At 37.2% G+C, this 24,140-nt stretch overlaps 1 protein-coding gene across 4 annotated transcripts; it reads right to left on the bottom strand.

The window, feature by feature from the left end:
* Positions 1–241: 241 nt before the first annotated feature.
* On the bottom strand, positions 242–23,347 carry LOC110833298 (transducin beta-like protein 2). 4 transcript variants are annotated; one of them, XM_022071186.2, is made up of 7 exons: positions 21,753–22,249; positions 20,404–20,619; positions 4,185–4,408; positions 2,669–2,855; positions 2,110–2,295; positions 1,650–1,835; positions 242–670 (listed from the first exon to the last, which is right to left on the bottom strand). In XM_022071186.2, exons 1-7 carry the CDS (start codon positions 21,883–21,885, stop codon positions 450–452), a joined length of 1,353 nt encoding a protein of 450 aa, XP_021926878.1. In that variant the 5' UTR covers positions 21,886–22,249; the 3' UTR covers positions 242–449. The 4 variants fall into 4 exon arrangements, with proteins under 4 accessions (XP_021926878.1, XP_021926876.1, XP_021926871.1 ...); XM_022071184.2 differs by lacking the exons at positions 242–670; positions 1,650–1,835; positions 2,110–2,295; ... (1 more) ...; positions 4,185–4,408; positions 21,753–22,249 and adding exons at positions 9,164–17,483; positions 23,202–23,347; XM_022071179.2 differs by lacking the exons at positions 242–670; positions 1,650–1,835; positions 2,110–2,295; positions 2,669–2,855; positions 4,185–4,408 and adding an exon at positions 9,164–17,483.
* Between the last annotated feature and the right edge of the window lie 793 nt (positions 23,348–24,140).

Below are 24,140 nucleotides of genomic sequence, written 5' to 3'. Positions count from 1 at the left end.
TCCAAGTGTATCTTCAAAATCTGTTTCTCTACGACCTATTATTTTGATATCAATGTCTATGTCTTCTAAGTGGCTTCTTCCACTGACTCTACTTCCACTTATTCTTTTTTTTTTTGTCACCAGTCTACTCTGGGTTCATGTATATTATTAGTACCCACCTATGGTTAAACCTGTGCTTCTGAAAGAAAGCGAAATAGTAACATCGCAATATTATCAACAAATTTTATAATTTATACATAAGTCTGCTGATGTTCATTTTTTTTATTGTCTGTTAACATCAAACATGACTGTAGAAAAAGTAACAGTGTATATGGAAGTTTGTAATACAAAAGAACACTTATTTCAACAAAATAAGTCTCATTTAACATACCTTTATTTAAAACAAAATAAAACCAACCATTCATCATTAATCCACTGTACTCGCAATATGGTAGGTATTGGCATCTGTTTTAACTTCTCTCCCCAATACTCTTAAGGAATGATTCAGCTTCTCGGATCTGCTGCTCCATCCGTTCCTTCTGTGCTGAACTAATGTGCTGGCGGATTTTGCCTTGGATGGAAGCAATAGTGGTACGATAGCCTGTCACATTATGAAACACTCGGACATGCTTCTCACCACCAGTCAGTACATATTTTCCCAGGGAGTCAAACAAAATACATGTGATGGGTCCTGTAAGTTGTAAACATAAATCATGTAAAGATGATCAAGAAATACAACTAGTTACCCACACAAATCCACTAATTTATAGCGATGACATAGATTCCAAAGAAATATTTCAATCCTGGAGAAGGTTTGCAGTTTTCTCAGCATGTTATTAATTATAGAAAAAATGACAAATCACTTCTTAAAACATCTAATACATCTAGACCGATCTGGTAACATTCTCACAACAGATCTCCATTAGTTACGAAAGGCACAACCCTGAAGGAGATAATGTTGCAATTATCCCAGGAAGACAAAAGTTATTTTAAGAGACTGAATTGAGTTTCATACCAAAAGTAAGAGAATGTTGCTCACAAATGTCCAACTAGCATCTTTCTACCTAAGAATAACACAGTTTTGTCTTCAATATGGAATATATACAGTATATTCCCAATTATCCAGGCTAATGAAGGGGAGAACATGCACAAATAATCATGCATGCAGTGCACCTGAAAGATCTATAGAACTGATTCTCATCAATTTAATTTTTAACATAAAGTTAATTTTTATTTTAAGATCGCAATTGGTGCACTACATTATCAAATCAGCCTGAAGATATTATTTTAATACTAAAACATGTTGCCACTAACAAACTAATTGACTGAAGATTTTAATAAAGTATGCTGAAGGAAATAATCACAATACAGCATTTGAATCTGGCTAAGAATGAGCTTTTTCTTTATAACACACTAGTCTTGCACTGAGTATCACTCTGTAGTGGTTGGAACTCATATTCAGTATTCAAGGACTTGAATCTCAGCCTGGAGAGAAGCTATACAGACTTAGGGCAATCATGATTTTCCTCGGTCCCTACAGGAAACTGCTGAAATGGCACATTCCACTTCTTTCCAATTTGTCATTCAAACTCCTCCCACTGTCTGACAAAGTTTAAAAAGTTGCATAACATAACCTAAACAGTTAATCACTACTGTACCACATGTCTCACCTGAATAGATGTCATCAATAACAGCGTCACATTCCCCAGTCTGGACGGAGTAGAAGGCAAGAGAACTGCCACTAGCAACAACCACAACTTCACCATTTGGGGACATCGCTAAATGTGAGAGGCTGCCAACATGATTGTACTTCCCTGATGACAACAGATGAGGGTCTTCCCCTTTCTCATATTCAACTGCAAGTCATTAGAAGAGTTTATGTAACACTCCAAATTTGGAACAGGAAACTATAAACTTATACATATTTTGATAAAAACAATACTGGGATTTCTAGGCCCCATCTTTGAGTGAATGAAAATTTTACATTTAAACCTGCCAATGTCTACATGGTATGTGAAATCTATAAATTTAAAATTGGCAATGCCCTCATTTGTTTTTAATATTCCAAAAAAGGGACACCACTTTCTCACTGTATAATGAAGGTTCTATGTTGTGCTATTCTTCACTTACTCTTGGTATTGAAGGCCCTCCAAGTCCCATCTTTAGACACAGTTGCCATACGAGATGAATCAGCACTGAAGCCAACATCATAAACACCCGAGGAGTGGCCAGTCAGTTCAAATGCACGAGACAGCTGTTGAAATTCGCCTAGCTTTGAAAATCTCACCTCCCATACTTTTACATCTGGAGCAAATCCTAGAAGTCACAATGCATTATGCTCTGAACTCTACAGCACATTCATATAACAAATTCTTATTAATATCAGTAAAGTACATGAACCTTAGAGTGAAGTGGCCAGCTTAGGATACCACATGACAAACTTCATGATATATTCAAGTTGCCTGTGAATAAGTTTGTTAATACATGAGGTGTTAACATTACAAATGGTAAAACATATGCAGGGACTGTTTCTTTGAACCTTACCCTCAGTATGTTTGTGTATTATCTCTACTTATTGTGACTACTACAATCCCCTCAATTTGGTTGTTCTGCCATAGATTAGCCCCATATGCAGCTACAACACTCGCAGAATGCTGGAAAATGTTTCCAAGAACTTACAGGAACCTACCTGAAGCAACTACAAAACGAGCACATGGTGAGATCTGTGCACATATTGTGGTCATGAGGTAGGTGTCCACCTTTGCCAATTGCTCTCCTTTCAAATCCCACACAACCAACTCATTCTTCTCAGAGCATGACATGATATATTTGCCATTGCAAGCAATGCCAAGCCCAACAACATCATCTTCATAATGCTGAAAAACAATTATTCAGCTATAAATAGTGGTAAGAATATACAAGTATAACTGCATCTCAGATGTCTAGAGGTTAGCACATTACATTAATTTAAGACTGGTCTTGTGGGTTGAAATACTGTGTGGGGTTGTATGTTGATATTTACCTACAAGTCCACACAACTTTTCAAGCCAGAAGTCTACCACTGACAGTTTCATGCCTAGAAGGAACTATTAATTACTTAAACAGTGATCTTTTTCTGTGTAAAACATCTATCACTGGTCATTCTGACTGCATAAATTTGTCAGTTACAACCTCAGAGTTTCAAACTACTGCCATGTTTGTTAACAAAATTTGTTGGCATGTTTATAATCTGTCTGCATACAACATTTCATGTGTCAACACTTCCATCACCATCAAACTGAAAGCAAAATAAAATCTTTCCTTAATAACATAATACACACACTTCCATAAAAATACATAAACTGGTTGACACTTACTGGCAGACAGACAACACAAAGATATGAGGTATCATAAGAAATTAAAGAAACAGAACTGAAAGCTTAAGAGTATAACAACCAGGTATCAGCAGATGTACCAGACCCAAATACGGAAACAATTCATACCAAAAACACATTTGGCAAAATTAGCAACAACAATTCAGTCAGTTATGTGACGAAAAACCTGAATTTGGTTCCTGGCAGAGGGAATCATTTTTCTCTTCACCACCACACCCAAACTGGCTCTGTGGCTCAACGAGCCAACAAACAAATGGGAACAAGGAGCTCCTTTCTCAGAAGGTAAAGCAGTCAGAGCATGAAGCTGACCACTCACCTCTATTGCTGCTAAGGTCTAGAATGAGTGGAGCTTTATTTCCATTCTTCATGGTACAGAGGTAACTTCACCTTTAATTCTGGCAATATAAAACACGTAACATAATATCTTAGATGATCTGTAAAGACTGAGGAAAACAATTGGAAACTCAGCCAGGATAAATAAAGCCCAATGGCATTCAAAATAAATGAGTCCGAAATACCTGGGATAACCTGATGTTTTTCTTACATCCTACCAGGGGTCACCTATATGAGTTTTAAAGGCCAAGGGTGGTCCTCAAATTCACAAACATAATGAAGTAGGTAATGATCCGAGAACAATGTCATATTTCTTCTCATAGTGATTAAAGTTAGTTATATTTGTGTGTTTGGTAGTTTGATAAAATCAGAGAAGTCCATTTGTGTTCTTATTTCAAATTGCAGTCTTGTTATACATGATAATTCAATGTGACCCATTGATACAACCTGTTTGGGGATTGGTGATCAAAATTTAGAAACATGAAATCTTAATCTTACCTTAAGAAAAGTCAGGGCTTTAGTGACACCACTGATCCAACCATCAGGCTTCTTAGCCACTTTATACACCTCCACTACTCTCTCAGCTTTTTTGTGTATAATGAATGCCTTGCAATCTGGACTCCATTTAACAAACCTTGCATAGTCAAACTCTATGTTGATTCTCAGAGACTTGTGATCCTTCTGATTCCAGTTCTTAGTGCTCCATATCAAAACAGAACGATCTGAAATAAAAAAACTTGACTTACAAGACTATATTTTCAAAAATGCATTCTTCACAATTCTACATAACTCACTGGATATATTAATTTTTACAAATTTTTTGATAACATAAAATAATTTAAATAATCCATAATTACTAATTACACCCCTTCAATAAATGGTACATGCCACATTTCCTAATTCACTCTCCATAATACAGAGTGATTCAAAAGTCTCCATACATAGGGAATAATGTTTCTTGGATCAGCAGTTTCCAGGTTCCTGGATTGGTCAACGTGGTCCTGTGGAGTGGCCTCCGAGGTCCCCAGACCTCAGTCCACTCGATTTTTACTTGTGGGGGCACTTGAAGGCCATGGTGTACCAGGGAAAGATACGAAACATGAATCACCTAAAGGAACACATTCGAAATGCAATTACGCACATAACACCACGCGTTAACACGAGTTCACCATGGATGGGAGACGCATCCATGTGTGTTTTCAAAGGAATGGCAACCATGTATTGCATGTTTTGTGTATAAAGTGACAGTTTGTTAAAAAAATTACCATTTCCCTTATGTATGGAGACTTTTGAATCACCATGTATATTTGAATGTCATCTGGAGCTTGAATCTTAACCAGAGAACTGAGGTTCTATGTGGTTTTCCTCAGAGTCTCCAGTAATATATATCAAGATGGTACCTTAAAGTATTCCACATTTTCTCCACTCTTCTTTGCAGTAACTCTAATGGTAAAAGTAAAGATGGGTCTGGTGCTTATTTAAGCACCATGACATGCAAATATATGGGGGAGTGGAGGTATAGCTCCAAGCATTCTTAACCTCATAAATGAATGGAGGCGAGTTACCAGTATCACGTCTGAATGCCTTATGCTGCAGAGAAGAAACCTGATACCCTCTCAAGGAGGATGGGTGGGCAGGACAAAGAGATGTTATCAACACTGTGGCATAGAAAAAATCCTCCTACACCAAGAATCAAACACAAGTTGTCCAGTTCATAGCCTGGTCATGCCACATAATCCTAGTGCCTTGCTCAGTGCCACATAGCCTGTTCAAATGATGTACTGCTGTAGACTATAGAACTGAATAAGTAAATAAGCCACAGTAAATTACAATACATAAAATTTAAATCTGAGGTTACCTTGGTGCATGAAAAAATAGAGGTTCATGAAGATGGAAGCTTCAAGCTTGGAATATGGTAAGACTGAATGACTGGTCTTAGGTATCATCTACTTTATTCCAAAAGAATAACCAGTAGCCAATAGGGAGCACAGTAAGGGGTTCAAAGGGACAGTCTGAATATGGTGGCAAACAGAAAATTTCAGTCCCAGACAGAATTGAATCCTAACTATTCAGCATACAGCTAGTCATTACTATTTTCAGTGTGTTATGAGCCACTTCAATGGATATAATTAGTGCTCCGTTTGTAGGATAGATGCTGATACTCAGATGTGACACAGGATGAGGCCAATGTTTCAAGTCTTTTGAGCAAAAATAAGTACTTTTATTTAAAAAATGTCAGTACAACTGTGTACTCCCAGAGTAAAAGCCCTGGTTATAAGACTACTTTTATTTATTCATGGTTTAACGACAATGCCAATAGCTCAGACTATAGTGTATGACGATTAATGAATAATGTGGAAGAAAGGGAATTTAAGGTACTAATCCAGCATCTGCTTGAAGGGAATGTAAAAAAACTCAGTGGATTGTAATCCTCATCTTCCAACAAGTGAACCATGCATCATAACAAATACACACCGCATCAGAGCAGTGATGATTTTAATGTTATTTAATAACACTGTGACATAAAGAATTTTAATGATGCATGAGATGGGAAGACGATCATGAATGGTGAGTAGTTATGATTTGGAAGGATACTGCAGTGGTTTATTTCAAGGTACAATTCCAAAATTTGCTTGAACAGACTGAGGCAACCACAAATTAACCATAATGAAGGAGGTACCTCCTGAACACAACTTTTAGAGTGCTACTGCTACACCAACCTGTTAGTGAGAGAGTGGTGATAGCCAAGTCAAAGGGCTTGATAACTTGGCAATGCGATGGAATATGGACTGGGAGACCAAAGTTTGATTCACAACTGCACTGGAGTTCTTCTCTTTATCACATCTGAAATTGCTCCAGGATTCCCCCAGCCTCCCAAATTACAAATATTAATGGGGCATTTTCCTCTGGGGATAAGAGATAACCAGAATGTGATGCTGATAATTCATCCCAAACACGTTTCAAAGATGAGAAAGCATGGGACATAATCTGCATGTGGCCAATACTCTTTCAGCGAAAGATGACTGAGCAAAGATATAGGAAGGGTTTCTAGTTTATTTATGTAAGCTTTATCACCTGGAGAGTTATGGGAAAGTGTCTGTGAATGATAAAGTGTGAAGGGAAGTAATGCCTAATTTAAGAACTGAGGAACACCATAAAATATGTCATAATAATCAGCCTCTAGGCCAAACAGGGCATTATTAAAGTTCATATTGTAGTCTCCAAACTTGCTTTTGACCATATGGTACAAATAAAACCAACAAATGTGATGCCATATCATTACAGCAGCTCCTATAAAACTACAAAAATATCTTTCCCAGTCACAAGACAGATTTAACAGAAATGAGGGGAAAACCACTGAACCAGAAGTCAAACTTGCAAGACATGGGGGTCACAATCACCCTTTCCTCCCATCTTGTGGGCTGTCAATTTATAAATGACAACTGTGTATTAAACTTCACAATTTATTAAAAATTCTACCAACATACTCAGTACTTTCCTGTAACAAATTTGCTGATTTCTTATTAATTTGCTTAATATTAACTATCTAATTTAGGCATTAACTTGTTTTTCATTATACAAAGCAATACAAAATTGTAAAATTGTATACAGTTCACCTAAAACACATTTGTTAGCCATACGCAGCCCATGGTTTGGGACTGAGAAGCCATGCATTAAACAATAATTTAACTACAACATTTCAAACTCAATGGTTTAAAACAGAGGTCATTGAACATCACACCTTGTCTACACTGCAAGAATACATCCAAACTAACGTATTTAAATGTTACCATAATTCAAAGAGTAGCCATCTTACCATAACACAAAATATGGTTCATAATACATGGAACCATAGAATGTAAGAAAACTTTAGCTGGGATGCCTTTCTTCTATAGCCTACCCAACATTAAGAACAGACTACTGATCTTATGGCTAGAGCACCACATGCACAGCATGACAGTGAATCTAAGCACCTGCCCATTTGTATGTCCACCTGAATGCTTTATAATATTGTAACAGGATTAGTCATGCTTCACCATAGAGCCCAGAAAAGTTGTTTCCAATCTTATGTGGTGTACTGGACTTAATATGTGTGTCAAGGAAACATGTCAACCAATGGGGAAATCTTAATTACAACCTAAAAAGGAGATACATTATTTAACCACATTTATAACTTTACTTCATACAAGTGCTGCCTGAGGAAGAAACAACCCATAATGCAATACAACCTGTTTTTGATGCAATTCTCAACTGAAACATGTACAAAGATGACGCACTTCCAGATTTTATAAACTTGTGGGAACAATAGGTAGAAATTAAATAATTTAACCATTTTTTGTTATAACTGCTAGGTTACCATAAATGGCTAAATATGCATCATTTTTGCTACTTTGAAATATGATAATATAAACTGTTACTTAAATCAAAACTTGAACTGCAAATATTATACTTTATGGCATGCACTGGTTTCCAAATAAAATTAAATAATACATAACTGCAACAAAAAATCTGAGAAATGTATTTAATTGTGGTTTATTTATTTAATGACGCTGTCTGTAGCTCAGACTGTATAATGTCAAATGATTAATGAATGACAAATTAGAAAGGTCATGGCCTCATCTCAGCATTTTCCCAGAGAGACTGAGAAAAATCACAAAAACCCTAGTCAGGAATGCTGGTCTCCAAGACAAAATTTGAAACCAGGACTTTCAAAATGTGGAGGCATGCTAGTCACTCAACATCTGGTTTTAAGTTATCAATACAGGTATTACACAACTGTCTTCATGAAGTATACAAGTCTGACATTATTCTTATACTTCTACATATAGTTTGCCCCCCCCCCCCCCCCCCACAAAAAAAGAAGAGAGAGAGAGAGAAGAAGAAGACTTTAAATATAAAGTTCCCTCAAAACATTTATGGACCTGAACATTGCACTACAACCCATGACAACACTGACAGCTCTCATGATTCAACACTGCTTATTACAATGTCCACAAATGAATACAATCCTGAGTCAGTCCCTTACTTTATATCTTCACAACCTATTCCCGTAAGATCCATCTTAATGTTATCCTCCTACTCCATATCAGTCTTTCAAGTAGCAAGTTACCAATAAATCTCCCCACCATAGATATATATATATATATATGCATTTTTTTGTCCCCAATGCAAGCCACATGTCTGGCCACTTAATCTCCTAGGTTTCGCTACTTAATATTACGGGACCTGCACAAATTACAAAGACCATTCTTAAAAAAAAAAAAATACAATGGTATAAAAATGGTTTCCATGCCAATAGATATGGTGTTCAAACTGTATCAGATTTGCCTCTTTCATCAGCTAGATCAGTGTTTCTCAATTCAAGGTTCAAAATGTCATCTACAATCCAGTGCTAATATGCAGTTTACCTTCAACCAGTCGATTACAAGTTCCACTTCAAACCAGAATGATAAATTTGTCACGCGTCCACAAATAAATTATTGCAGATATCATAATTATTTTATTTCCTTTTAATGCAGTAATTCTCTAACATCTGCTATTATTTTTCAAACATGTCATTCCAAGCTGAGAAAATTTAACAAAGTCAATAATTTATATACTGGACGTTAAACCAGGTGTCACACACATCTGAAAGGGAAGATGCAGTAAGAAACTGCCATTACAGTAAGCAAACATTTAAACAATATAAAATATATGTAAAGTTAAAAATGAAGTAATCCTACAGCTTTCTTAATTGCATTCAAGACTTACCATAGAAAATTAAATGTACAAAATAAATAAAAATGAGACAAGATATAAAAAGCTTACCAATTTACATTACTTTCATGAAGTTCTGTAATTTTACATTTAGAAAATATAGAACATAAACATTAAATAATACATACACAGACACGTTTCATCAGCATTTTAAAATAAGATTAAACACATCACATGAATTTTGGAACTTTTAACTAAAACATTTAAATAGGTATGCCTTTTACCTTCTATATGCATAAGAACTTCTGTTACACACATTGTATAAAAAGTGCCAAAAAGAAAAAGATTCTTCTCATGTCAGCTGAACTTAGACAAACTACCAGTTACTGAAACTAAAGTAGTTTAATTCACAAAAACTGGATGCATGAACTGAACACCACCTCCTCTGCAACATGACATACAATACCTTGAAGCTGTGTAACTTAATATGAAGTACTTAAGGTCAGTATATACATTAATAATCTCTATTTAATAGACTGAACATACACACCACTACTACATTATCACTTGTAAGTACACAAAATTGGCATTACATGTGCTGTTATAACTAGCAAATACAAGGAATCTTAACACAGCAATCTTAATTAACTCCTCCTCCTCAAAAAGTTTAACAGAAGTGTTAAAAAACAAAACCAACTTTCTTAAAAGAATTAAAGTAAATATGCAAAATTTACATGTGCAGCTCCCTAAAAATAATTTAAAATATAAACAACAGTACAATTCAAACTTTGAACTTCAAAATGGTGCAAAAATTACAAAAGAAAAAAAGCAAGTGTAGGCACACATTCCTGCAGGCCCATTTTTTTTCAATGCCTCCAGCCTTTTGATCATTCTGGTTTCTGGTTTATTAGCAAGGGTCAAGGGATCCACTTTTGAGCTTGATAAGGCAGGATTACATTTACTGATTGTAAGGTGGTGATGAAGATAATAGCTGGCTGAGGAACTTCTAAAGCAGTGGTGGCTTGGAATTCTCCACATTCACAAAGTTTCTGGTTTTGCAAGAGGAAAGATACAAACAGGTTGGTGAACCTGTAACATACTACACTTGCATTCAGAAGGCATCAGGTTTGAATTATGACCAGACTATCAGCTACTTTCACTTAGGCATTCCCCAGATTTTCAGGCAAATGCCACAAACTGCCTCCGTCCAAAATCATTATCTCCTCAGCATTCATGGCCATTTCTCCAGCTCATATAAGCTGATAAAGTGTTTCACCTGCAGTAGTCTAAATCATTCTTAGAAGTAATTATGCTTTCTACAAGGTCAAATAATGGACTGCCATTGAAATAGAAATGGATCTTAGGTTATAGCACTTAAATCAGATCCCAAGTAACAGTTTAATGCCTAATATTCATGAATGATTGATTCATAGTTCATTTAATGACACTTTTCTCACTACATGGGTTACAGTGTCGTAACATTCAGCATGGCTCACTGCACTAATCATCACTTTCTGCAACTTCCACATTACACAATGCTGGTCTCGTTCAAATGTGGGATGGATGACTTGCCCGATTCTGCTCAGTGCGCAGATCAAAGACGACAAAGTCTGGACTATGTAGGGTCTATATACATGCTTATCAGCCAATTTTGGTCACTTACCACATCGTACAAATTGATATGGGTCACTTATTACATTAATGATGCAGATAGAAAGTATCTGAAATTTACCTTTATTTCATACTGACACAAGTTTCTTTATAGCCAGTCTCAAAACAAAGACATGGCACAAGAGAACCTGCTAGTACATCCATACATGAGAAGCTATGGTTAATTTCAGACACTTTAAAAACTGGTTAGTTCAATTAACTTTTGCCTCTCACGTTGTTCACTTTGGTGCGAAGACATTTAATGTGTAAGCTGCAGAGGTTATACAGTGCCAAATGAGAGGGAAAGATCACTACCAATTCATTGGAAAGGATTCAGGAGGAGGCTGTCACAGACTATTTCAAATATATATGCATATGAACTGAGGAGGGAAAACCACAAAGACCTTCTGCCAGAATAGGTGGTAACCAAACCATGATTCAAAAAAGGATACCTCCACAATACCAGCCCTATCACTACTACAACATGCTTGGTCCATCCCATTTCTGTTTCCCATTATCAGAGGATGGAATTCTGATGTTACAATATATTTCAACAAATATGGAGTTCTTACCAAAAACATCTAAAATACTGTGTATACAGGGTTTTCAGCTAAGGCCCACCTTCATTCAAATAACACAAAGAGCAAGATTATTACGTACACAGCACCCTAATACCACAAACATCAAATTAAAATGAACACAATTTCAGGTTCTCACAGCAGCAAGTATGAAGATGACTGTCTTCTGGCACATTATCCTGTGCAGTCTCATAAAAACTGACTGACCTGATGGAGGCTGTAAGCATCCCTGAAATGTCAGTCAATGTCAGTAAGAGTCTATGGCACAACATCCCAGAAGTCATCTTCAGCTTAAAAACCAACATATGTTAAAGACTGCAGTGTTTGCCACTGGATACAACAAGTAAGTCTCATCCACCTCTCATTCTCACAACCTATGTCCCTAAGATCCATTTTAATCCTGAGATACCAAAGCTCACCTGAATATTTTAAAATACAGTTCCTACTGAAAAGAAACATAACACTTCTCCATCACAAACATACATACTAGTTGATACATTTTACGGAAATAATTGCTATATAATCTGAAAATCATGCCAAACACCCCAACATTCTTTGCAGGAAAAATTAGTTTATTGTTACAGCAAGTAGACCAATAGCTTTGATTGGGATATAAATGGTCTATGTTATTCTTCAATCCCCTTCCCAGTCTTCCAAGTAGTTATTTCCCAAAAACAATTTCCACCATAAATATTCTGTATATTTTCATTCTTTGTTTCTGCATCCTAGACTATTTCCTGCCAAGCCCATTATAAATACTCACTACTATAGCAATATATTAACAGATATACATGCACTACTCAAATTATACTGAAACTCTGCCATGTAAAAACATAAATCTCAAAAATTTTTAATTTGAAGCCAGTAACCCAAGTTTTCTCATAAAAGGAAAGATTTATTGACTTTTTCTTTACAAATATTTCCTGTTGCACGCCATGAAGGCATTTGGTAGGACAGGCGGTATAGCTCCTACCCATTCTTAACCTTGGCATTAGATAGGGGTAAGTGGTCAGCATCATGCAGCGGCTGCACTTTACTCCTAGAAAAAACCGTTACCCACTGGACACAGAGGAAAAATCCTCTGCCCCATCAGGGATCGAACCCTGGCCGTCCAGTCACCCTGTACTGCACCTATCAAAACCATCCTATCCATAACTACACATTAAACAACTCAAGAACAGCTAAACCAATTCTGATTAAATCTGATACTGGAGAATTTTTAGAAAATTTGTTGGTAAATTTCAATTTTCATTTACATTAGACAATTGAAGCCTAGTGTGTTAAGGGCAAAACAAGATTATATACATACAAATCAGGTGTTTTACCATGCAAACATAACTTATAAATGATGGGACATTCACTGAACAAATAAATAGGAACCGAGTCTGAAAGAAATGACATTTTATGCTTACACATGCAGACACTAGGTACTAATTATTAAACCTTGTAAAAGAGCACAATTCTTTAATTTTTAAAATTACACCTAATTTCACCAACTGAACATACTAAACATATGGCAAAATTCACAAAATGCATATACAATCCTACAATAATAGCATGCTTAAACAAAATACCATACACATACAAACACAACATACAATGTACCTTTCACAGAACAATGACAGTACGAAACTTGTTACTAATCATAAACCTACCACTGAAGAGACTCAATGGAGGTTATACATGAATCTGCAGTGGAATACATAAGTTTAAGCAACAGGCCAAACTTATGTAACTGCTGGCAAATGACAAGACTTTTTTCTATGCCAAAATCACACTGAAATTGCTATGAAAGTGTAATAAAACTAATCAGTATTTCACATTAACTGCCACAATTTCTTAAATACTCAACACAAATTACAGAAAAAAACTTTTTCTGCATTTAGACTGAGAAAGCTCAATTAATTCAATGTCAGATACAGCTTAGCTAGAAAAGGTAACCTGACAAACACTTAATGGCTTAAACAGACTTCTTTTAATATGGCTTATGGACTGACATAACCTAATTTTAATTTTAGTTCTTCTAAAAAGCTTAGCATTGATTGTTCTTGATCTCCATATGTATGTAAGCATTGTAGCACAAAAAGGACCAATGCAGATCAGAGAAAATAAGAAATTGTTGCAGAACACTATGTCAATGTACCACCAGAAATTTTAAATAAAGAACCCAGTGCTAGTTTTGTTTACTGACCCTGTGTATATGTTTGTTGTGGGAGCTAACACTCTCAGAAACATTACCATGCAATCTTCCAGTAACCCACAGCAAAACTGAAGCTGTCATACACAAGTAGGAAAAAATTAAAGCATGTTCTTGTTTATTAAGCAGGGATAAATGTCAAAGAAGAACATTCAGAAATTTTTTAATATGGTACTAGTGAATCTTACAAGTTATTGCCATGCTGAACGTAGAAAAATTAACGTCCCTTGCCAGATTAACATATTAATACTGTAGGATAAAATACACACAATGCATAATGTAAATTTAAATTAAGTAGTCCGGCAGCATCAAAATTTAAATGAAGTGGCAAAGGGTTAATTACTCCAACAACTAAGCATATGCAAATGAACTGTATAAAACACTGGGCACTCTTCCGATAAGTAATTATCATCAATTTCACCACGATGGCTAAAATTATTTACTATGGGGCAACAAAAACAATTATAACTATTTATAATACTGAAAATCATTTTAAATATCACAATTTTTTCCCATAAACTAAAACATAAAGCCAGACGTCACTTTTCTATCAAATATCATACATGAGTAAAACCTACATCTCTTGCTGTCTCATCATACTTTCCATCATCACAATTTGAACTGCACAGTTCCCATGTCATGATAACATTCACCGTTCTTGCAATTCCATTATATATTTCAGATGAACCATCACAAATTCATGAATCCCAGTTCCTATTTTTAAATTAATCACAATTAAGGAATGAATACCTTCATAACACCCAGTGCAACACACATTAAAAATAAATAAATACAAAGCAACTCTATTTTCTTCCACAAGACATTTCACATCAAAACCATGTTACTTACTCACTGACATGTTTGTCATACATACCACAATTTCACAACACAGTCCAGCGGCTACTGTTGCGGCAGTGGAGGTGGGCAGTGATCCATCAGTGCAGAGATTCATAAACTGAATGCTACACAATCTTCTAAATTATGTCCACAGCTGACAGACTACTTGTAGACATGTTGCAGGATTAAGATCAGTGAATGTGATTTTACTATAAACAGCATCTCAACCACCAAAGGGTAGCATCTTTCCTTCAAATTATTTTGCAATAAAATGTAAAAGGAACAAAAAATTAAACACAAAACTGTATAGCCTGAATCAGTGCCAGATATTTACTCTTTCCAATCTGCAAATCTAAGATCTATGAACAAACCATTCCAAATCCTTGCTATTAGACTTTCTGTACCAGTATTATTATTTTGCTATGGCAGACAGCAAATAGTTTCAAATGGTTTTGCAATTGAAAGGATTAATCATTTAGATTACATGAAAACCAAAATATATGCTTAATGAAATCAACAATTCACAAATCACAGTTCTGACAATCAAATCTTCAATAAAGGAACAGGTACTTAAAACAGGACTTACAATCTGTTCACATTCAACCAATGTCTCATAATTTTAGTTCCCTGTTCCAAGGAACAGTACAGCATAATGACTAGCATGTTTTGTCTTTACCATCAAGAACACTCATTATTCAAATTTAATGCAGCAACAGGTATGACAGGTGCAGTGCAAGTCAAAATATTGTAACTTTAAATCTGATCAAGTCAAACTACTACAGATCTTTCTTTTTAAAATATTAGCTGCCATATATGTAAATTTTATGAGTATTAGTTTTTCATTGCAAAAAATATATATTCCTACACACTGCAACACAATAAACCTTAAGCACAGCAAACTGAACCCAAGTATGACAATGATCTTGAAAGATCAAATCTAACAATGAAAATGCGCAGTTCGTTTAGACTCAAAAGAAGAGCCAAGTACTCCATTATATTACAATTTTGAGACAAACGCATCAAATAATAAAGGCAGGTAGAAGAAATACTTGAGCATTCAACATCTAACTGCAAAATGTGGTGCTCTATTCTCAAGAATCATGCGGAAATCCCTTCTAATCCTCCACAACATCAGCTCAATACATGCTCGTGCATCCTCAAAGCTATCATGTCCAGAAGAATCCTGCTGGATTTTTCTCTTCAAGAAGCAACCGACCAATGACTTGAGTGAGCGGCGATATGGAAGCCCATAATAGTGAGGAAATATCACGGATGTGTCAATCACAGTGCCATGGATGATACGCAAAGCACGAAGGTCATTTTCTAATCCATGACCCACAAGGATAGTGTCAGCATTGATGAAACCCATTAAATCATTCTGAACATCCCGTAAAGATTTTGTAGCACGCTTGCTCAGATCACGTGCAGTGATGCCCGAGAACCTCGTATTATAATCAATAATAAAGTTCTCTGGTCTCACCAAGCAGTCATACACAAGGCGCCCATCTGCAGCAACCACAGTCACTTTTGTTAGCTCCAGTCCACGCGTTGTGAAACACATCTCACAGTCTAACGCATACACTCCAAAATTTCCATCTGGGGGCGGAGTCTTACGAAGACGAGTACGCACATAGCCATCAAATGGACCATTTATCCCAGGCCCAACACCATTCCACACATGTAGTTTTCCTGTGGTACATCCACGTGTACTTGGTTTGCCACGACAGCAACTGTATTCAGTACGAACTGTAGTAACACCCATCTTATTTGGCCCTGGCCCCACTACTTTCTGTAATTTCCCCCAATGATACAGACACTGCTCCTGAGTTAAATACTCCCCATCTGTCATCACAAAGAAACCACGACCACAACGGACACACTTTTTCTCATCACTACCACTCAACTCTTGCTCATGGACTTTGCTCTTCAGAGAACTCTTTGAATCTTGCTTCTGCTCTTCCTTCTCATCTACATCCTTCTGCAATATCACACTTGTATCCTTCTCACTGCAGTCAACATGCTCAAATGAGTCAGTGGACTTTCTCTCAGAACCTTTACAAAACCCTTCTTCACAGCTGATCTTTGTATGACTGTCATCCAATAAGGCAGTGATAACTACATTATTGTTCTCATGGTCTTCTCGCTTCACACCTTTTTCAACATTCCATTCAATCCCAACTGGACAATATTCCAATCCTGCATGACCTCTATCTACCAGATTTGAAATGTACATTGTACTATTTACTCCTTGAGATTCTCTTATAATATTTCCATTAGTGTAATAACATGGTGTTCCCTTAGGCTGTTTAGCGCTCATAGGCACAAACTCCTGAGCATTGACGTCAAAGTGTGAAGAAGTTGTGAGTGGATGAGTGTTTGTGAGGACAGACTGGTTGGAACTTTTGTTTGTGGCAGGATTTTTGTAGATAATTGCTCGTCCAGGATATAAGGAACTCTCCACAGGGTAGCCTAGACCTAGGAGTTGGTCAGGACTCAGAATATAATGACGCAGGAACACTGAAAGGTCGCAGTCAGCAAGGTTCAGCTTGGCATGCTGGCGTAGCGCAGGGGCATTGGCGATACGGCGTCGGCTACCGTTCCAATCTCCAGAATTGGCTGACCGCCTAGCCCTGGCTTTGCTCTTCTTCATGCTGGCAGTTGAGGATCCAGTCTGATTTGCTACTGGCGAACCATCATCTCGACGAACACGATTCTTCTTCTGACGACGGCTGAGAATTCCCTTGCCATTCTCTTGTGGGCTGTTCTCTTTGTTGCCTTCACTCCCACTGCACTGCTCACTGCTACCACCACCTCCTCCTGGGTCCAGTTCCTCCGAGTCTTAAGTGGCATGAAGAAAACCGTGAGAAAAGGGAACCAACAATCACCAAAAAGGTTTTACTCACCGGTACTGCCACCCCTTGCACTACACCAGCCACATGCTTATCCATGCAAGTATCTCTCAGCTTGTGAGGAAATTTTCATAACAAAACACAATCTTAAAATTAATACTGTATTACTAAGGTTAATAGAACTCATTCATTTGCAGTTTAGTCACAAACTAGTCTAATATCCCCAATACCACTGACACTGGCAATTATTGCACACAAAACCCAAGATCAACCTACACAAATCTTGGAGTGTAAACTATTATCATTCACAGACATTGACAGAAGGTAACAGAAAAGTAACGCATGAGGCCTTGAACTATGATGAGTTAGCAGGAGTGCAAATAACATAAAGGTAAAAGAAAATTACAAAGTTCAAGTTTGCAGGTTATTGGTGATGTTCAGGAAAGCATATGAATTTGGCAGAACATTACTGAAATGCACCCACATTTCTACATCAGCATGTCTGCGGATTTTCTGCCTTCATATGCTTTCAAGCATAAGCAAGACATTGCTGATAATATGCAATAAAAAATGTGCCATCTATAAAACACCAGAATGTGAAGTTTTAACACATAAATAAGCTTCATAAAATTCAGGCTTTCTGTGCATAACTGATGAGATGCTGGGTCTGATGCGATACTGAGATGTCTGTATGTCAGTATTTCTTTCAAGAGATACAGTAAAATGAATGCACCTCTTCATATGCACTTAAATTTTAAGAAGAACTCCACTGAATGCAACTTCCTTCTGCTGTGTGGATAATGAATGTGCTTATCTACAAATCAACCTCCAAATTCTGCACTATGATTCATTTCCTTGCCTTATGTGTCTAGATCACTGCATAAGCTGCTGATAGCAGACTGCAATCTCTTTTCTGAATTCAAAATAAAACCCTGCACAAATAATTTTGTTGCACCCAAGTATACACGTGCATTTTTTTATCCACTTACACTAACACATACAGCCCATTACATATCACAAACAAGAATCCATGTAGGTAAAACAATGACATATCACAACTGCCACCACCTTTTCTGTAAAGAGTTAAATCTGTTCCACTTTCTTGTCAAGCGTCTTCTACCCACTGGTTTACATTGATGTAGCAGCTTTGGGATTTGCTGTCAGGCATTCTAGCAAATGCCCTTGTAATTTCTTCTATAGTCCTTTATATTCTATTGATATCTGTTATTAAGCTACATTACTACACTTGACTACTACCATTACATAAAATACTATTAAGTGTGAGAAAATCATATGTTCAGGTTTCTACAGTTTCATGTTACTAATTTTACTACATGGTCATGTAGCTCTACTTAAGACAAATTCTCCGACACTGAATGTTATAAGACACAAAAAGCAAGCTGAACTCTACAGTATGTTTACATAATGGCCTGCAAATCTGTCATTAGAAACTTCAACAGAAATGCTAATTTATAATTATTCAACATGAATGTGCATGCTACATTTAACATGTGGCAAAGAAAAAATAATCACTATTTGTTCTGAGGATCATATGGAACCCATAAATACACTCTGTGGTTAAATTACCATTAATGATAATATTATAAAGCAGGTGTTACATGTTAATTACCAATGGGCTTTAAACTGTTAATAAAGGCAGCTCTTACATCAATTATTTCTCTCAAGTCACATTTGCTATTTTGGGTTAATTCTTTCAAATAAACAACTGAACAACATTATATTACACAGGAGAATTATATTTATATTACTAAGTGAACATTTCAACTTGCAACAACAAAAACTTTCTATACTCTACAAATAAGGGACAAAATACATTCTTGAAGCATCTAAATTCGTCTAGCACTCTCAGAAAACAATTTGGGTTCAACTCTAATTTGCATAAATCTGTTAATGTAGCTGAGACTACACTTGTGGTGAATGTAACTTCCTCGCACAAAGAGAATGCACTATGCCGTCAGTAGCTGGTCCAGAAAGCCACACAAGTAAAGAAAATAAGTCATAACATAGGTAGGATTCAGCACAGCTAACAAGCACTTTCTGTTACTTTTATTTGGTCAACTTGTATGCAAATAAGACTGTAATCATAAGCATATCATTATTCAAAACACTTTATTCAAAGGAAAACGTGGGCTAAGAACAGGCACTTTCAAAGCATTTACTGTTATATTTGCATGGTCCTAACCCCCATTATATCTCAGTGTTAACAACCTCCGTTAAGTAAATATAATTCATACCACTTCTCTCCCACAAGAAGTCTTAAAATGGGGATTCCACTGACTAATTTTGCAGATAAACTGTTCATCCATAATTGGCCCCTTGATAAGTACTTCGTGTCACAGCGTTCCTTTCCTTGTGATTACATCCAACACGGTAGCAATAAACTGAATAATGTCTCATTTCCAAAATGAGTTTATCAGCTATATCTTTTGTACATCAACCAACCAAATCATAAAGAACACTTTTAAATGGTTAGCACCATGAAAAACTTGGCTGCTATCAATGCCAGTACGATAACCCAACACAGTACATTTGAATTTAAATAAAATTAAACAAACTTGCTGAACCTAAACCAAGATAACATTATTAGCACAGTTATCTTCTGCATGCACATAAGAAAAGAATATTTGTATGGAAACAAGTTACCCTCACAAATTTTATACAGTTTTGGAATTCATGTGAAGCAGGAATGACAGGAAAGATAGACTAATACAGCATCATCACACAGTGTATGTAAGACACAGCATAATGTGAACTCCAACTACCTCAAGACAACAAAAATGCATGAACTGTAACATATCGTACAACCTACCCACCATTCAATATGTAGTTCAAATTTGAATATTTAAACTGCAGGAGTCACAAATGCATTCATGTAACAGATCATTTACCTTCTGCACATGTTGCCAGGAATTTCCCATTGCTGCTGAAATCCATATCAAGCACTTCTCCGCTATGACCCTTCAATGAAGTCAAGAGCCATGGATGTGAAAAACTCTGTTTAGAATCTCGAACCCACTTCTCTGAATGTTTCTTCTTACTGGACTTCAGAACAGAACTTGCTGTATCTCTCTGTTTCTCCTTCTTTGACACTTCAGTCTCTGCACCTAGAAAAAAAAACTGACATCATCAGCAAACTGCTTTCAGTTCAGTAACTCATTATTTTATACACAATTCAAAACTCTGCACACAGAAGTTACTATAGAGACAAAAGCTTTGGCAGCAGGGTGCTACTATAAAACCCATGAGCACAAACTAGACACCTTGAGTAAAAAATATGCAGATGCCATTGGATAACTTTAATTGCAGGAGGTACTAATTTGAAAGTGTTATAAACCGGCATTCTGAAGGTTTTTTAACAATGTCACATTTCTATGCAAAACCTCATCCTAAATTCCAAATGAAATGTAGTAAGGTCCTGCCAGTCATTTCCCAAGTATTTTCAGAATAGCCAGACCGAGCATTGTGAATTCACATTACAAGTAAGGGAACCGTTTTAAGAGCAAACAGTGAGTAAATACACAAAGCACGCTACTAAAAAGCAATCAAATCTCAATAAAATTTCCACTACGGCTATTTTAAGCAGTGGCTTTAAATGTAGCAAAAGGGCACTGAACTTTCATCTTTTGCACTGAAAAAAAAGTTAAAATATCAAAACACTGACGAAATGTTTAAGTCACGGCCGAAAAAACTAGAAATATTCACCCGTGCATTTTACCCATTATGACACACTTAAAATTCTTATGAACCAGTTCATTTGTGTAGGCCTACTACTTCAAATGGGGCACTGTAATACACTGATCGATTATACATTGGCCAAGCAAGAAAAACGACGGCATGTGCTCCAGCGTGGTCATACATTGCACCTTCTTTCTGAACACAAACACATAAATTTCCTTACAGAATTCCGTATTCCGTACAATTCAAATAAAACTTAATGCTAATATTTTAAACCCGGTAGAAATTCGAATTTGGAACGATATGCATTGTTACGGACGCGTCTGAAACACGTGGTGTGGGTTTGAATAAATCTTGGAATACGTAATGACATGGTAATTAAAAAAATCCCTTGTACTATTTAGAGCAACATAAAGGTATCGTTTCTATACATTTCTCACAGTAAAACGAAGCCCTTAAACCGAAAATCAGCTCAGACGCTCCCCAGTGCATGTCGTTTTCAGTGGGCATTTAAAGTAATCGATGCCATGGCGCTATGGGTCCACAATGATTATTTCCTTACTTTTCGCATCATCTTCTCCTTTTGAAGACCTTAACAAACTGGATATGTACACTAAAACCAACACTGTAGCTCCAACTATCAACGTAATAACAAGCAGTGGATATTCAGAAAATCCCGAGCCGGTATCCGCCATAGTTAATTGCCCCTTTGCACAACAAACCGACAACGACACGCCAACCAACTGCACTTCTATGCAGCAAAAGCACTACAGCTGCCGTGAAGAATGGCGGGAACGGGGTCGGCTGGCAGGTTCACTAGCGGGAGCACGCTCGATGCATGCCTGGCTTCACCTCAATACCGCTATGAGCCGCTGCTTGAAACTTCCACGTTGTCCCCATCCTCCTGCAGGCAGGCCAGACATCTATCGGCAGTTGCTGATCTCGTCTCACTCTCACTCTGTGGCCTCGAGTAACCGATAGTATGAGCTGTCGCTGTTCTCGTCCTCGCCGTGTTCCCTCACTGCCGATTTGTAACGGACTGACTCGAAGTGCCTCCCTTCGTGTGTAATTTTCCTTGCTGTGAGTTCTACGCGCGTGACGTAGATGTATATCGCATGCTAGGATGCGTCATAGAACACGTCACTGTTCTTGTTCATAGAGTCCTGGGAAACGTAGTTTCACGTATTTCGCCCCACAGCGAAATATATTAAATGGCCACAAGAACCCTTTAACCGAATGTCACCGAGTGGTTATTATTCCTGGCTCCTGCTTGTGTCTGGGAGGTACCGAGTTAAAATCTCTTCCCGGAAGAGACTGAAGTTTTCCTCAGTCCCTGCAGGCAATCGCCGACAGTCACTAAATTAGGCCACGACCGTTTCCTTTCAAATCCTTCACACTTCATTCGCTGTTCGTTAAACTCCCTATCATTTGACACTATATATCCAGAACAAATGATAGCATCATTAAATAACACAAATAAAAGAACCGTTTAAAGAAACAAATTTATAAGATGTGCAAGATAATTTGAATTCTTCATAAAAACACTCTCAGTAAGAAAATATTCACCATTCCCAAGGGGAAATATGAACAAAGAGCCTGGTACAACCGACCACATTTAGACAAAATTAGTCTGAGTTCAAAGCACTGAGTTGGCTCCAAGAAAGAGCAGGGCATTGCGCCGAGATAACGGAACGGTTAGAACGCTATCACATGCACAAGCACTGATCCTTGTTTTATTGTTATCGAGGGAAGAACAAAAACCACCTTAGGCCCAGGACGTTGACGTATTTCATTTCGAAGCGAAAGAACTTGAAGACAAAGGGGGGAAATTGTTTGCATGTGACTCATTTTGATTCAATACAAAAGACGGCAGTCACCTGAATAAGGAACTTGACAATAATAAGCTTTAAAAAGTATTACTACTACTACTACTACTACTACTACTACTACTATTGTTAACCGAATTAAGCCTTATTTTGCATTAATTTTAGGAATAATTTTAATATCCTACCTAACTGATCAATGTTTTTCTTCACATTGTCTAATCGCGTATTTCTGTAGCTAATACGTTGCCCTCGGTTTACTTCTTAAACTCCATACAATGTTCACTATTATTTATTTCCAACGACTCATTAAAATTTTTTTTAGATTGTATGTTACAGACTGTTCTACGTCGGTCCGTATTGTCTACTCCAGTGGTATTCAACCTGGGGTATGCGTACTCCCGGGGGTATGCGAAGACATCTTAGGGGGTATGTGAAATTTTTAAAAAATATATTGTGACGTGTTGCGGTTGGCATTGTTATACTCGTTTATAGACATTGTTGTGTCTGGCATTGTTGTGTCTTTTTATTGACATTGTTGTTTGTTTATAGACATTACCGCCACGGTGGTCTAGCGGTTAGAACGCTGGCCTTGTAAATCCTGGGGTCCCGGGTTCGATTCCCGGCGGTACCCGAATTCATAACTTGTGTTGGGCAAGGCCGTGGTCTAGGCAACACGGAGTTTTCCTCCGTGGTATCCCAACAATTACTCCATTCACACACAGAAGAAGGCAATGGCAAACCACTTCTGGATCATCTGCCAAGAACGTATATGAACAGGTCCCAGTCCGAGAAAAGGATGGAAGGATCCTGTTCATATGGACCTGTCGTCAGACAGAACACTAAATAAATAAAATAAATTATAGACATTGTTGCGTTTACATTGTTGCGTCTGTTTAAAAGCCGATTGACTGGAGAGAGGTAGGGACGATGCTTGCGCTTGCGCAGGCCTCCGCCCTCAGTTAGCTTTTTGGTTGTGTCCAGTGGGACTCGTGCCGAACGAGGGCTGCCAGAGGTCGCCCAAGGGCAACCGAGGGCGACCGAAGTTCAGCAGGCCAGCCGAGGCCGTCCCCAAAAGACGGCCAAGTCGGCACAACGAGTGGTTAGACTACTCGGCTACCCTGACT

This window comes from Zootermopsis nevadensis, unplaced genomic scaffold, assembly GCF_977971745.1.
Source record: "Zootermopsis nevadensis isolate Lab colony 2312 unplaced genomic scaffold, Znev_1.0 Znev_ptg000015l, whole genome shotgun sequence".
NCBI classification, from domain to species: Eukaryota; Metazoa; Arthropoda; class Insecta; order Blattodea; family Termopsidae; genus Zootermopsis; species Zootermopsis nevadensis.
The sequence above is the reverse complement of the archived record's forward strand: the minus strand, read 5'-3'. Positions and strand labels throughout refer to the sequence as shown.